General features: G+C 39.3%; 1 protein-coding gene and 1 long non-coding RNA gene across 7 annotated transcripts in view; one reads left to right on the plus strand and one right to left on the minus strand.

The window, feature by feature from the left end:
• Window positions 1–15,907, plus strand: part of upf2 (UPF2 regulator of nonsense mediated mRNA decay) — a 102,364-nt gene that overhangs the window by 40,714 nt on the left and 45,743 nt on the right. For all 5 annotated transcript variants that reach the window (XM_087999347.1, XM_087999345.1, XM_087999346.1 and 2 more), the window contains 4 exons: window positions 1,040–1,225; window positions 3,737–3,940; window positions 5,303–5,578; window positions 11,851–12,034. In XM_087999347.1, the coding sequence (XP_087855473.1) occupies window positions 1,040–1,225; window positions 3,737–3,940; window positions 5,303–5,578; window positions 11,851–12,034 (850 nt within the window). The remainder of the gene's footprint in view (window positions 1–1,039; window positions 1,226–3,736; window positions 3,941–5,302; window positions 5,579–11,850; window positions 12,035–15,907) is intronic.
• LOC122561859 (uncharacterized) overlaps window positions 14,407–15,907 on the minus strand; it is a 48,452-nt gene continuing 46,951 nt past the window's right edge. For both annotated transcript variants that reach the window (XR_015761050.1, XR_015761047.1), the window contains 2 exons: window positions 14,781–14,885; window positions 14,407–14,533 (listed from right to left, as the gene is read on the minus strand). This is a non-coding gene — a long non-coding RNA (uncharacterized LOC122561859). The remainder of the gene's footprint in view (window positions 14,534–14,780; window positions 14,886–15,907) is intronic.

Genomic DNA, 15,907 nt, shown 5'->3' on the forward strand with positions numbered 1-15,907 from the left:
GGGTATTTTTAAAATAGAATGTATATTTCTTGAAAAAAATTCTTCTTTGTTGTTTTCCACAATAAGCTCTATTCTATATGTGAGGGTTGGTAATTTAAACTTGCATTCAACTTCTATATTGAACATTCTGGATATTGGTAAATTTTTCAATTTGAGATCAAAAATGTTTGATTTGGAAATATAATCTTTTGCCAGCTTTTGTTCTCAGTGTAAGCATCAGGCATGGCTACACACAGGAAATTTGTTTTCTACTCTGCCACTTCCTAATATTTGAAAGGTACATTTAGAGTTTCTTCCACCAGCCAGACGTAAAGCTTGATTAATCGAAAGTGGATGTCAGCCCAAATTACAGAGATTAGGTTAGATTCCCAACAGTATGGAAACAGGCCACTCGGCCCAACAAGTCCACACCAACCCTCCGAAGAGAAACCCACCCAGGCCCATTCCCCTACCCTATATTTCCCTCTGACTAATGCATCTAACACTATGGGCAATTTAGCATGGCCAATTCACCTGACCTGCACATCTTTGGATTGTGGGAGGAAACCCATGCAGACACTGGGAGAATGTGCAAACTCCACACGCAGTCTCCTGAGGCAGGAATTGAACCAGGGTCCCACTGTGAGGCAGCAGTGCCAACCACTGAGCCACCATGCTGCACTGAGATGAAAGGATAGGCTCCACTTTCAATCATGACACTGTTTACTACCATAAATACTCATTTGCACTCATGGTATAGTTAAACATGTCTTCAAGGCAAGAGTAAGGACTGCAGATGCTGGAGATTAGAGTCGAGAGTGTGGTACTGGGAAAGCACAGCAGGTCAGGCAGCATCCGAGGAGCAGAAGAATCGACGTTTCAGGCAAAAGAGAAGGGCTTTTGCCCAAAATGTCAATTCTCCTTCTCCTCGAATGCTGCCTGACCTGCTGTGCTTTTTCAGAACTCTACTCTAAACATGTCTTCAAGTCATTCTTTATTCCTTAATAAGATTTGCTGTTTGCAGCAATAATGCTGAGCACTTTTAATGCAATCTCTTTAGGAGCAAATGATGCGCAAGAAACAAGCAATGCATTTAGATGCTCGTTATGTTACAATGGTGGAAAATGCATACTATTACTGTAATCCGCCCCCTGTCGAGAAAACAGTGAGGAAGAAGCGCCCTCCCCTTCAAGAATATATCCGCAAACTTCTTTACAAGGACTTGTCCAAGGTCACGACTGAAAAGGTAACTACTAGTTGATTAATTAAAGTTAATGATTTACTCCATTAACCGTATTTATTTCCCAAAAGCAGGTTTGCAAAAATGCATACCTAGCACAAATAAAGATGGCCTGGCTGCTGGGAGGCCAATTTGTTTAACCACAGCACATCACTGCAGCTCCTTGGGAAAGTGCCATTGACCCAGTCATCTTCAGCTGCTTCGTGTATTACTTCTCATGTAATGTAGAGACAGAAGTGGGAATGTTTGCTGGTGATTCCACGATATTTTGTTCCATTTGCAATTTATCACATAAGGAAGAAGTCTGAATTACAACCAACAAGAACAGGACAATAATCAAGCTTTGATTAATAGCTGGCAAGAAACATTTGTTCCAGCCAGTATCCAAGTAATTACTATTTTCAACATGACAGAATCTGAGCATTTCCTGAAGCACTCAATGGTGTTGCCATCATCAGGTCTCCTACCATTAACATTGTGGGGGTCAATACTGAATTGGATCTGCCACACACACGACTACAATAGGAACTCAAAGGCTGGAAGTGGTTTTGAGAAAGACTCACTTCCCTACTCCCCAAAATGTGTCTGCCACCCATATGGCACAAGTCAAGAGTACGATGGAATATTTATACTTGCCTTTATGTGAATGAGGCTAATAATACTTGAGGTTCATCAAAACAATTTGTTTGATCAACATCCTATCCACTATCTTAAACATTCACCCCCCCCCGCCCCCCCCCAACCCCTGCCGGCCCTCACTAATGCTACGTGGACTACGGTGTGCTCCAACTAACCAAGTGCACTGCAAAAACTTGCTGAGACCTCTTCAGCAGCAATTTCTAAACCTGCAACGTTTACCACCCAAAAGTATGGTGCCAGCATCACCTTTATTATGCCCTACTCATTGTACCATCCTGATTTGGACACCCACCACTATTCCTCCTCCTTTTCTGGGTCAAAGTCTCAGAACTCCCCATAAAACAATAGTGTGGAAGTTCCTTAACAGCATTGCCTATGGTGGTTAAAGTAGATGGTTCATGACCACCTTTGCAAGGGCGATTCTGGGCTGGCAATAGATGTTGACTTTGTTTCGATCCGAAGAATGAACGAATAATTTTTAAGAATGCAAATTTATTCTGTGTTGACTCCAGTAATATGCCTGACATTGTTATATTGTTTGTTGTCTTCTGTTATTCCACTGGTAGTGTTTCAATCCTCCACACTCCGTTGACTTGAGTTTATCCAAAACATGTTCTATAATTTGTAGCTGTCACTTTCAATTATCATCCCTGTGCTCATTAATTGATATTGGCTCTGTGTTCTACTGACACTTTGATTTTTAATATTCTTATCTTAATGTTGAAAATTCTTCTGAGCATCACCCCTTGAGATCTGTGCTCCAGAGCAAGTGCTGCATTCTCTAAATTTAGATAGATAGTTCTGCTGTAACGCAGCAGTTCCACTCTCATGCAATCCTGTGTTGTAAGAAAATCACATGAAAGCAGCACCGTTTAAACTAATAGGACCAGAATCACGTTATAACCCACACACACCTGAAAAGTTTGTGCTATAAACAGTGTCCCCAATTTATCAATTCACATTAATGAAAAACACATTATAGTAAAATGATCTGTATCTGAATACAATAGACTTTGTTAACTTGGGTAATTAAACCGTGGTCACTTTGTTAATGAAATCAAATCATTAATTAGAAACAGTACAATTCATCCTTTTGCTTTTGTACCATGGAACAATTATACTGTTTTTAAGCTGATTTGCTGTCTGCAAATGTGTAGGTCAGCTCTCAAAATACTTTACACTTGTCACAGTAACCAAAAGTTAAATTCTGGGAAGAATAATATTCTTCCATTTTTGTCTTTTTCTCCCATCTGACCCTTTCTCAGGAAGCCTGGCAGTTACTTGTCGATCATTATTACACTTCTGAATCTGAATTTTTTGAACTGCTGTCCTTTTCATTTTTGGCATTAAATACTCTGTGCACTGTTTTCAAACTTTAAATGAAACTTGATCTGTGGCTGAGGGGCAGAGCGTACTGGTGTCATATGTTATGGAACTGTAGGATGTAGTTGTACCTATTGCTCTCTACATGGGGTATTCTTGATTTTAACCTTTGTTATAGCAGAATGCTGTTTTTGATACAGTTGGTTTTCTGGTGAAAAGGAGAAAGCCATAACAATTTAGTCTGTTCCTTTTTCAGCAAATCACTGATACATCTAATGGTTAACTTGAGTTAAGGATTTTAGAATGAGGTGATATCACACAAATTCGTGTGGAGAGATATGATATTCTAAGACCATGGAGGAAAAATGACAAAGGCGCCCCATTATGGTATGGTCAATGCTTATGACACAACTGAACAAAGTCAAAGCAATTTTACATCTACAAATAATGACTCTACTTTGAATATTTTGTTTCTATTTCACAATTCAATCCCAATCTGACTGTTGATATGCAATGTGCATTTTTTCTTTAAAATTGACAACTTTCGTATTGCAGGTGTTGAGACAGATGCGGAAATTGGCATGGCATGATCCAGAGGTGAAGGAATATGTTATTAATTGCATGATCAACATCTGGAATGTCAAATATAACAGTATTCACTGTGTTGCTAACCTATTGGCGGGTTTAGTGCCATACCAAGAAGATGTGGGAATTCACGTTGTGGATGGAGTGCTGGAAGACATCCGTCTGGGAATGGAGGTGATATTATTTTAGCAGAAATATTAAACAATTAAAAGATATGAAACATAGCTGCCTGCAAAATTGATGCTTAGAAAAACTGTTTATGTTTTGTAAGAAGCATAATGGTTGTCCTAATTAAGTATAACTATTTATAATGACGTATGGGGAACTTTGGTGCAAATAGTCATATTCTTTGGAGCTCTCTCTCCATAATGTGCTGATAAATACTGGGGTATGGTCCTGCAGATGCCACAATTTCTCTAAAAACTTCAAGCTGTGTTTAATTATATTGACTCAGCATCGGAAGCAATCAGAAGCTGATCCAAACCTCATGTACTCTCCATAGTCATCACCCTCCACCACTACCACAAAACCCTCACCAAACATATATCAGCATAAAGGCCAATGTCCTCGTTGCTTTCCTAACTACACATTATAGTTGTGTACAACTTTGTGACTCGTTTGCAATGACACCCAGGTCCTCTGTGGTTCCTTAATTTAAATCTATTTTTAATCATTGTACCAAAGTGGTTAACATATTTTCCCAAATTATATTCCATTTGCCATTTTTTTTTGCCCACGCATTTAATCATAGAATCACCACAGTGTGTAAGCAGGCCACTTGGCCCATCGAGTCTACATCGACTCTCAGAAGAGCATTTCACCCAAACCCACCCCTGCCATATCTATAACCAGGCGTTTCCCAAGGCTAATTCACCTAACCTATGCATTTTTGGACATAGGGAGAAATGAGAATGTGCAAACTCTGCACAGACAGTTGCCTGAGGGTGGAATTGAACTCAAGTCCCCGGTAACCACTGAGCCACTGTGCTGCCCAATTTGTTATTTTACATGTCACTGCAGACTGTGTTCTGGCAACCTGCCTGTCCACTTCTTGCTGTATCATTAGCAAATTTGTAATGCTCTCAGTCCTTGCACACAAGCTGCTAATACAGATTACTAGTAGTAGAGGCTCCAGCACTGATCCCTCTTCCACTCCAATAGTTACAGTTTACCAACTTGAAAATGGCCCATTTGTCCTGGCTTCCCTTTAGTTAGTCAGCACTCTATCTTTGCTCATATGTTTCCCCTAACATCATGAGCTCTTATTTTGTGCAGTGACATTTGTAATGTGGGACTTTATCAAATACCTTTTGAAAATCCAACTGCAGGACACCTGTTGGTCCCTCTTTATCCGTTTTGCTCGTTACATCTTCAAAAAGCATTTATTACTCTTACATCCAGTGGTGCTGATTAAATTGAAATTAAAATTGACCAAACTAAAGTTGAAAAGACTCCAGGTATGTCATTCACTGCTGCCTCTATCTGTGGGTTTCACTGATGTCGTCTTGTAATGACTAGCTGCCTTTTGCTTTTCAGGTCAATCAACCCAAGTTCAACCAGAGGCGTATTAGCAGTGTTAAGTTCCTTGGGGAATTGTACAATTACAGGATGGTGGAATCTGCGGTCATCTTCCGAATTTTGTATTCCTTTATTACATTTGGTGTAAGCGCTGATGGCAGTGCGACACCTCTGGATCCACCAGAGCATTTATTCCGTATTCGACTAGTTTGTACACTGCTGGACACTTGTGGGCAGTACTTTGACAGAGGTTCCAGCAAACGGAAGTTGGACTGTTTTCTTGTATATTTTCAGGTAATTTTCAATTATTTTGAAGCTGTCCTTTCACAAGCTTTGCTTAAAACTAGCAGTAGTGTGTATGTATAATATCTGGATCAAACCTTTTTTTAAAAAAAAGACAGCATATTCTTCCCCACCATTCCCTTATGACCTCTTAAAATGTCACCACAGGATTACCAATCAGGTAAAGATCTCCTCTGTAATTGAGAGAAATAAGATTCTGTGTGGAGCTGCACTGCCAATCACCAGTCTCTCTCTCTCTCTCTCTCTCTCTCTCACACATCCCCTTTGCTTCAACTTCTCCAATCACCAGTCTCTCCTCTCCTGCAGTTTCAACTGCTCAAGTGAAAGCACCTGTGATTGAAGAAACAGCCCGGGGGGGGGGGAAGGAATCTGTGTTTGGGCAAGTTTGGTCGAGTTACACTCTGGCAAGCCCTGGAGCTGTGTGCAAAAGATTTCACAAAGCTTTAATGACAGGCTATTCAGATTGGTGACTACATAATGGAGCTGGGTCCCCATCTCAACTAGACAGAACAGGTCTAGGGAGCAAAGGCCCAGAGTGTCAGCTGGACAAGGGTTTGAGTTTGATTTATTGTCACATGTACCAAAGCACAGTTGTTTTGTCGGCTATACAGGTAGTTGTACCATACAAAGTCCATCAGTGTAGCAGGAGAGAGTGCAGAATGCAGTGTCACAGCTGCAGAAATGTTGTAGATGGAATAGAACTAACACTTGAGAGGACCAGTCAAAAGTCTGACAGTGGAGAAGAAGCTGGTCTTCAATCTGTTTGCAACATGTATTCAAACTTTTATATCTTCTCCCTGACGGAAGATGGGGAGGGGGGGGAAGACAGTATAACCGGGGTGGGAGGAGTCTTTAATTATGTTGGTTGCTTTCCCAAGGCAGTGGAAATAAAGATGGAGTCTGTGGATGAAAGGTTGTTTGCATGATGGGCTGTGTTCACAGCTCTCTAGATTCTTGTGATGGAAATGTGTTGCTGGAAAAGCGCAGCAGGTCAGGCAGCATCTAGGGAACAGTAGAATCGACGTTTCGGGCATTAGCCCTTCTTCAGGAAAGGCTAATGCCCGAAACGTCGATTCTACTGTTCCCTAGATGCTGCCTGACCTGCGCTTTTCCAGCAACACATTTCCATCCCTGATCTCCAGCATCTGCAGACCTCACTTTCTCCTCTAGATTCTTGTGGTCTTGGATAGAGCAGTTGCCATACCACGCTGTGATTCACCCAGGCAGGATACTTTTTATGGTGCATCTACAAAATTGGTAAGGGTCCTTATGGGCAGAACAAATTTCCTTAGCCTCCTGAGGGAGTAGAGCCCTTTTTTATGCTTTCTTGACTATTGTGTTGACATAGTTGGACCAGGACAGATGGTTGGTGATCTTCACTCCCAGGAACTTGACATTCTACCATCTCCACTTCCAGAACCATTAATACAGACAGGGGTGTGCCCGCCACTCCGCTTCCTGAAGTCATTGATCAGTTATTTCATTTTGTGGACGTTGATGGTGAGGTGTCAGGTTTGGAAATGTTGATTAAGATCATGGAGTGCATGAGACTCTGCAGAGAGCCTAAAAATATTCACAGGGGATAGAAGTTGATAATTCAAGGTTCAATCTGTTTGATGCGACCTTTTTAAAAACGTGTTTTAATGCTTTTAATGTTATCCGTTATCAAACCTCTAGGATAAAATAATTACGGTTGAACTGTTGCACTCAAATCTATGGTGTAGAGATGAGGTATTTTTTCAATTGTTTTTAAAATAGCGACTGCTGGGAAAGAATAGGGTACATGTGTTGATGGGACAGATGGAGATATTATGGCCTGAGTTAGAGGCTAGGACAGGGTTCAAGTCTTTGCTTGGTAATGGAAGAGGGACTGATTTAAAATTAGGTGTTATGTTGCTCTTGATAAAGGATCCACTAAGTTATCACAAAATAGGAGAAACCTTGGACATGTCTTTTGATATTAATTCACATTATGAAGAACTGTGCCTCGTGTATTTTAAAGAATGGTAAACTCAAACTTAACGTGCGTGAACAGGAATTCAAATTCTGTTCAATAGATGCCTGTAGGGTGTTAGATAAGGCTATTGATGGTGGTCTGAAGTTACAACATACTGCTGTTTCAAAGGATGCTGAAACAAATACTGCAAAGGAACTTTTTTTTCCAAGGGGATGTAGTGTCACCGGCAAAGCCAGCATTTATTGCCTGTTCCTAATTACCCACAGAGCAATTGAGGTTTTGTGTGTCTGGGTCACACGTAGGCCTGACAGTACATTTCATTCCCTCCCAGATATTATGAACCAGACAGATTTTTTTCAAAATGGACAGTGGCTACATAGTTGCCATTAGGGCAGGGTTTTTTTTACTGAATTCAAATTTCACCATCTATCATGAGGGTATTCAAATTAATGCCCTCAGAACATTAGCCTGGGTTTGTGGACTCCTAGTCCAGTGACATTACCACTACTTCACCAAATCCCATTATTGAACCAATAGTGGAACCAGCTGAACAAACCCTGAATAGCATCAAGCACTAAATAAAAATATTGCCAATACTAAACTGATGATTGGTGATGTTTCTGTAAAAGATCAACTGGCTGCTTTGGAACAAGGACTGGATATTTTCTATACTGCACTGGGCAAAGATTAGATTAGATTACTTTACAGTGTGGAAACAGGCCCTTCGGCCCAACAAGTCCACACCGACCCGCCGAAGCGCAACCCACCCATACCCCTACATTTACCCCTTACCTAACACTACGGGCAATTTAGTATGGCCAATTCACCTGGCCATCTTTGGACTGTGGGAGGAAACCGGAGCACCCGGAGGAAACCCACGCAGACACGGGGAGAATGTGCAAACTCCACACAGTCAATCGCCTGAGGTGGGAATTGAAGCCGGGTCTCTGGCGCTGTGAGGCAGCAGTGCTAACCACTGTGCCACCGTGCCGCCCTAGAGTGCAGAATTGTACTGTATTTATGATTCCATTTTGGAGTATGGTAAATGTGTTTATCATAATAAACTGCATATGTCTTATTTATAGATTCCAAGATAAAATATCCAATAACACGTATGCATACAATCTTTGAAATTTGTTCTATCTTACCTATCTTAAAAAAAACCTGAGAAAAATACAAAGGATATGGTTACTGTGTGACTGCATCATCCAATAAAGGGGTTAACTAGAATGAAAAGGTAGCCATCGAAAATGCCTTGCAAAAGCACTTGGGAGGAGAGCAGCAATTGATCCTTGATCTGAATAACAATTCTGGATTCAGTATTGCTGACACTTTAATTGAGGTCAGTGGATTATGTTGATTTGCTGCAGGGGATGTGCCATAATAGCTCTAAGCGTTTTACAAAAATAGCAACTAAATTGTTGACAATTTTCTCCACTGTCAGCAAAGCCAGGAGAAATTCAACATTGTATTTTTGAATGACTCAACAATGCAATTGGGGGCAAGGATACAAAAAAACAAAAATCTGGTTACTACAAAACCTCGAATTATGCAAGAATTTTATTTGAATAGGATGTCTTTCTAGCTGTTACCCATTAGGTCTCTGATTGCAATTTAGCAATCAAAAGGAACGTATGTCTATTTTGTGTCCCTCCACACTGCGTTAAGAATGCAAACATAATGTCGTTGCATGGGAGGAGAGAATTTTGCAAAAGCAAAATGTTGTAGATGCTGGAACTCTGAAATAAAGCAAGATGTTGGAAAGTAGCATCTGGCAGGGAACAGAGTTCATTTACAGGTCAGTGACCTTGCATCAAAGCTGAAGAAAGTTGGAAATTCAAGGTTTTAAGCCAGCGGTAAGAAGCAGGAAGAGCAAAAGGACGGTTCTGTGATAGGGTGGAGAGCAGGAGAGATTAAATGACAGAAGATTTCATGATAAAGAGAGAAGGAATGGCTAACATAAACTAGGTTTATGGCCAATGTGAAATATTAGTTCATACCAACTATCTGATTCTGGCTTGAAGGATAAAGGAAGAAACAAAGCAAAAATATAAGCAAAAACACAGCACAATGGAGGTAAAAATAATGATCTTGTGAAGGTTTACACCATGGCAAAAAAGCTCTTCAGGCCATCATGTTGTGCCTCTCATCAAACAGCTACCTGTCATACTTTCCAGTATTTGTTCGACAGCCTAATATTCTCTAGTATTTCAAGTGTTCATCTAAATACTCTTTAAATGTTGATGGTTCCTGCTTTTTCCACCTATTCCAGGTACCTCCACTATCTGGGTGAAATTTTCTCCCTCAAATCCCCTCTAAGCCAACTGTCCCTTGCCTTAAATCTGTGCTCCCTGGTTATTGAGCCCTTTGCTAAAGGGAAAGTTTCTTCCTGTGCACCCACCCCTGCTCCTTATAATTTTGTACACCTGAGTTGTGTCTTCTCCCCCCCCCCCCCCCCCCCAAAGAAAATAAATCCAGTCCATCAAGTCTATCTTCATAGCTGAAATGTTCCAACTCATTCGATGTTCTGGTAAAACATAGAAACTTCTGTTTGTATTCCTTACTGTGGAGTCTCCTACCACTATTGCCCTTCCTGTCTTTTTTTTCCACCTTGTGCAGATGAGCTGTGGATACACTTTTTAGAAGAACCATCTCTGGCATAATTTTCCAACACAGAAAAACTGTTCTTGTGTGAGATCCACTTTGGGGCTTTCCTGAAAACCTATCTGACTGGTGATCACCCATTCCATTTTAGGCTGCACTTTATTAAGCTGCGGAATGAGTATGCCGAAAAATATCGTGTCCACATAATTGAACCTCGGGATGCAATGCCGACCCTCTTCAAGCTAATCAGACTGGTTACACTTCTAGTCATCCAGGCTGCTAGCAGCCTATTAAAACTTTGTGCAAAGTGCAGGCTATGTAATACACTTCTGAAGTTATTGAACTCAGCAAGGAGTCCAAAGGCCACTGAGTATCAATACAAAAGATGTGGTGTTAGCCCTGTGTTAGTTTATTTGGAATGCTGTATCAGGCCATGGAGAGATAATCTGAATGGGAGCAAAGTGGAGAACTAAAATGATAAGCAATAGAAAGTAATAATGACTAGGATAGTTTTAGCTCTTTTTATCTCCCATTTCTAATTGTCTTGTAGTTTTATTTTCTTTTAATAAAGATTGGTTCAGCTTAAATGGATTTTTCAGTCGAATGATTAAAAGAAACCTTGAAAACGTTTTAAAAGCTGCATGTTTTCAAATTAACAAGAAAGCTGTAATCGGGTTAGACAAAATAGAGATCTGGTTTCTTCGTAATATCTTGTTTGCGTTAATAAAGACAATGACATGAAAAATAATTGGGATTTGACAAGTTAACTGTAATTGTATATCTTAACATGGAGAGCATGAATAGGAACTGATATGCATACATTTAATGGTGTCTGTTTTGGCATATTCTTGTAAGTGGCAGAGAACTGGTCTTGTCAAAGAAAGACTGTATATCTTTGCATCTATTCACCTGATCATATCTCGGAAACAACCAAAAGTGTCTGCATGCACTATAATTTGCAGTTTCTACTGCATAAGTGAATAACTCTTCATAACAAGATTCGACACATAGCAACGAGATAGTGATCTGTAGATCTCTGCCTTTGGCTTTAAATGGAAAGAGTTACTTGGAACACAGAACACTTTGTTCTTAAAATAGTACCAGATTCACTTCATATTTTTACTGTCCCTTTCCTTATCATTTTCTTGGTCCTCCTTGGCTGTATTCTTAAAAATCTCTAAATTGTATGAATTTATTGCTACTTTTTGCAACTTCATAAGCCTTTTCTTTTAATCTCATACAATCCTTTCCTTTGTTCCCTAAGATTGGCTGACTGTTTTTGAGTTTTGCACCTCAAAATTCTAAGGATGTAAACCGTGTAATTGATCTTTAAAGTCTGTCCATTGCCAATGTGCAGTCATGCTTTATAATGTGTTTCCCAGTCCACCTCAGCCAATTTGTGCCTGAAACTTTTATAATTTACCTTAATTCAAATTTAATACCCTTGCCTTAGAATGAAGTATCCCACTGTCAAATCATGTGAAGTACCTAAAGTCCTTTAACAACAAGATTATTAATTAGTCCTTTTTATTCCAAAGTACTAAATATAAAATAACATGTCCTCTAGTGGTTATAATCTGAGAAATTTTGTTTATTTCTTCTGTTGTTAGTTTCTTTTTTAAATTAATTAAAACTTTTTTTGAAATTATCACTACATAGATTCTTTACATGCTAACAAATTAGATTCTTATGCCATTTGCAGCGTTATATCTGGTGGAAGAAGAGTTTAGATGTGTGGACGAAAGATCACCCTTTCCCTATTGATGTCGACTATATGATTAGTGACATACTTGAGCTGCTTCGACCAAAGATGAAATTCTGTGGCTCCCTTGAAGAGGCCATAAAACAGGTTCAGGAACTCGAACGTGAGTTCTTGATTAAACTAGGTAAGGAACAGTTCCACTTATATCATTCTGAAGAAGAGTCATACTGGACTAAATGTTAATTCTGTTTCTCCGGCATTTTCTGTTTTAATTTCCTCAAAACATGACTTTGCGTGTATGTTTATAAACACAAAATGAAGAAGCAAATTTTCTTCTCGCATATCATCTAGTTTCTGATGAAATAGTTTTGATTTCTTGCATAATCTTTACATATTAATGAAGTAAATCTCTGGTTAGAAAAGAAATCCGCAGAGACACTGTCCCTTAAAAGCATTTGCCAAGCAAACTAGTCCTCTTTGTCTGCAGCAGTTATCAGGAAGTGCATGAAAGTAAAGCAGATGCTAATAAGTGACCTGGAAAAGAATCCTTTCTCCTGTTTAGCCCTGCCATTATGTGTGGAGGTACCATCTGTAATGACCTTGTGAAAATCTGGGGTTGTTCTCCTTGGAGTAGAAGAAGCTTAATAAGAGATGTTTAAAATAATGAAGCACTTGTGTAAAGTAAGTAGGAATAGACTGTTTCCAGTGGATGAAGGGTGGATGAAAGAGGATTGAGTCGCTAAAGAATCGGAAGTGATTAGTGGAGAAGCTTTTTTACACAACAAATGATTAAGATTTGGAATGCAGTGATACAGATTTAATAGTGGCCCTCAAAAAGAAGTTGTATAAATATTTGAAGGATAAAAAGATGCAACAATGTCAGGCAAAAAGGAGAAGTAGTACTTGAGTTCTGAAGAAGGGCCACTGGACTCGAAACATTAATGTTGTTTTCTCTCCACAGTACTAGACCTGAGTTTCTCCAGCAATTTCTGTTTTTGTTTGTTTCAGATCTCCAGCATCAGCTTTTTTTTTGTATAGTGGAGTGGGATTTAATGAATTTCTATCTGAAAGAGCTAACACTGACTTGATAAGCTACATAGCTACCTTCATTGTGGTACTATTCCATAATTATTCCATTTCTGTTACCTGTACTTCTGTCACACCACTTTCTGCTTACTAATCTGGAGCAACAATGCATTTTAAAACCATTTCAGTACCTTCTGGTTTTCCTCGCTTAATCTTTTATGTTAACTCTCAGCTTAAGCATTCTAACGCACTTGTGGCCTCCTTTCCATCGTCCAAAATGAAAGCTCATTCAAAACTCCATTGCACTTGTCTGCTCGCTGACCTATGTTGTTCCAAATCCAGCAACAATTCCATTATAAAGCTGAGTTACAGTTCTGCTTTTGTCTGAACATCTCAAGATATCACCTTGACGATTATTTCTGGCTAATAAAGCCGCCACTGAATATTCTGGCACGGATGGATGTGTGTTGGTGTTTAGCAGGAGAAATTTATTTATGCATCTTTGAATTTCTCCGACTTGGAAGTTTAGCAAGCTAACATTATGCTGAGTGACCTGGCAGTACAGTTTTTGTACGTCTTTGTTAATTTTGACACTTCCATAAATGCTGACAGTGTAGGTTTGAAAGGGCTCTTGTTCTTTGTTTCATGGATTTAGCGAGGGTGGAGATGGAATGTCTCATTGGGTGGAATGTCTTCTGTTAACAACAAATTGGCAAGCCTGTTTCTATCCAGTATTGCATCCAGGATTATGGTACAGCAAAAAGAATTTTTCAAATTCTTGTGATATGAGATTACATTTTGGTAATTTATGTTACTGATAACGTAATTTGATCAGTTTTTTTTTTGAAGTTTTGCTTTGGAATGCACTCCTTTTATTATTAATTTTAGATACAGGAGTGATTGCTTTACCTTTAAAAAGAAAGAAATTTGTGGAACATGTTTATTGCTACTTTTCACATCAGTAGCAATTTACAAAAGAAAAGCCTTGCATTCCAGGCACTTTTAGGCTGAGGAAAATTATTTCAGGAAACAGGCATTGATGAAACTATCTGACCATGTTTGGAGAAATTATATTTCAGTAAAATAGTTCCTCCTCTCCAGCTTGACATTCCTGTTTATAATGGGATGCCTAAGTGAAATTAGACCAGAAATTTCACAACTATTCATGGATTGCAATACCATAATAATTAGCAAAACCTGTGTTTCTGAACCTCAAGATTAAATTTTCTCTTAGAATCTTTCTTCTTACATTGTACATTTTATTCTGAGAGATACAGGATTTTATTTTAGGTAATAGATTTGTCTAATAATTTACCAAATATCTAGCTCGTTAATCCAAATAGCTGATGTTTTTCAATTAACTTTTGAGGAAAGTTTTAAATATAATGACGTGATATTAATTCTTAAAGCCATTGGTTTTGGGAGCTCACTCATTGTTGCTCTGTCAGATTAGGCAGAACAACTAGCAGCAGACATAGGGAATAGTCTAATTATGTTTCATATTTTTGAGGGCATTCATAGCATTAACAATGGCCTAAAATATTTTGATACAGAACTGTAAAATTGTATATTACTTCCGATTTCTTGGCATTTCCTCATGATTGTTATTTTCTGCCTTTGAATTTGGAGTTTAATGAATGTAACTTCTGGTGCATTTCTGAAAAGAAAAATCATTGATTACATTTGGAGAAGTTGTTATTACTTTGAATCAGTAAATTCATATTAATCGCTAGGTTTTATGAACATTTGAAATAAGAACAGAAGGCTCCTTGCTTTTACAATAACCATACAGTCTTCAAAAATCTTATTCATTGCTCTTCCATGATTATGATATTTATGCAACAATATGTTTTTCTCATGTAATAAAACCTAATATAACTAAAAAGTTATCAAATTGTACTCACATGATTGTTCCAATCCTGCATCTTGATTTTGGGGCTTTGACTCTTCATGTGATGGCTGTAGACGAGGATCTTTCCCGTCATGTGAGCCACCCATGTATGTTAAAGCTAGAATATATAAAATGTTGTAAGACATGAAATGGGAATATCAAAACATTCAAAAGGCTTTGCCAAACAGTGGTAACTATATGTTTCCCACCTGCCCAGGTGGTAGATTGAAAAGCTACAAGACTTGCTTTTAATATTGAAAGCTTAAGCTCTGAAATCAATTCAAATCCATATTCGATAAACTAAATTTTTTGCCTGCATAAACTCCTAACATATATGAGTAGGTTCTGCCCTGACTAATTCCATGGTGTATGTTTCATTTTCAGACCAAATCTGAAGCAATAAAAGTTAACACTAGGTCCATGACTAAATCAACAGTTTGCAGCTTTACCTTTCTAAAGGTGAAAAACAGACCATTTCTGTAGTGAAGTGGCACAAGATGCTAGCCAAAATCTCAACACTGTTATTTCAAGCCTCCTGCATGCACATACACACGAAAATGTGGTTCCTTGCAGTCAATCTGGTTATCTTCGTGAATCTCCCAATTGTTTGCAGTGACTGGTATTGTCAGGCTGGCTGGGAGTCTTGCTACTGATTGGAGAACTGGTGAGGAATTACCATTAACTCCATGATGAGGCCTGCCTGAAACAAATGCCCTTCAAGACTTAATGGTTATTGTCAGGCCTACCCTACAATTGAGATCCTAAGTGGTGGAAGTTCTTCTATCAGAGCTGCTGCTTAGACAGAAGCTGGCAGTGTCTCCTGCTTACAAAAGAGTGGGATTGGGAGCTGCTGATGGTACTGCAACCATCCAAGGCTGCTGTTTGGGAAGTGACTCCAGGTCACAGATGAGGGAGGGCAGGATGAGATTCACGGGATTGAGAGGCCAGGAGAGGGGAATGGGAGCAAGGATAGAGGGTGGCTCTCAGTGGTTGCCACACACAACGCCCCCCCCTCCCCAACTTCCTGCCTGCTCAGCCTCTGCCCAATACTGATCCTTCTGTGTGGGGCCCACTTCCAGGAGGCCACTAACAGAGATGGTAAGTTTTGATGGGTAGCTGAGGATGCAGGGCAATTTAACC

The sequence above is a fragment of the Chiloscyllium plagiosum genome, unplaced genomic scaffold, assembly GCF_037043375.1.
Source record: "Chiloscyllium plagiosum isolate Xiang-an unplaced genomic scaffold, Cpla_swu_hap1 HiC_scaffold_23, whole genome shotgun sequence".
NCBI classification, from domain to species: domain Eukaryota; kingdom Metazoa; phylum Chordata; class Chondrichthyes; order Orectolobiformes; family Hemiscylliidae; genus Chiloscyllium; species Chiloscyllium plagiosum.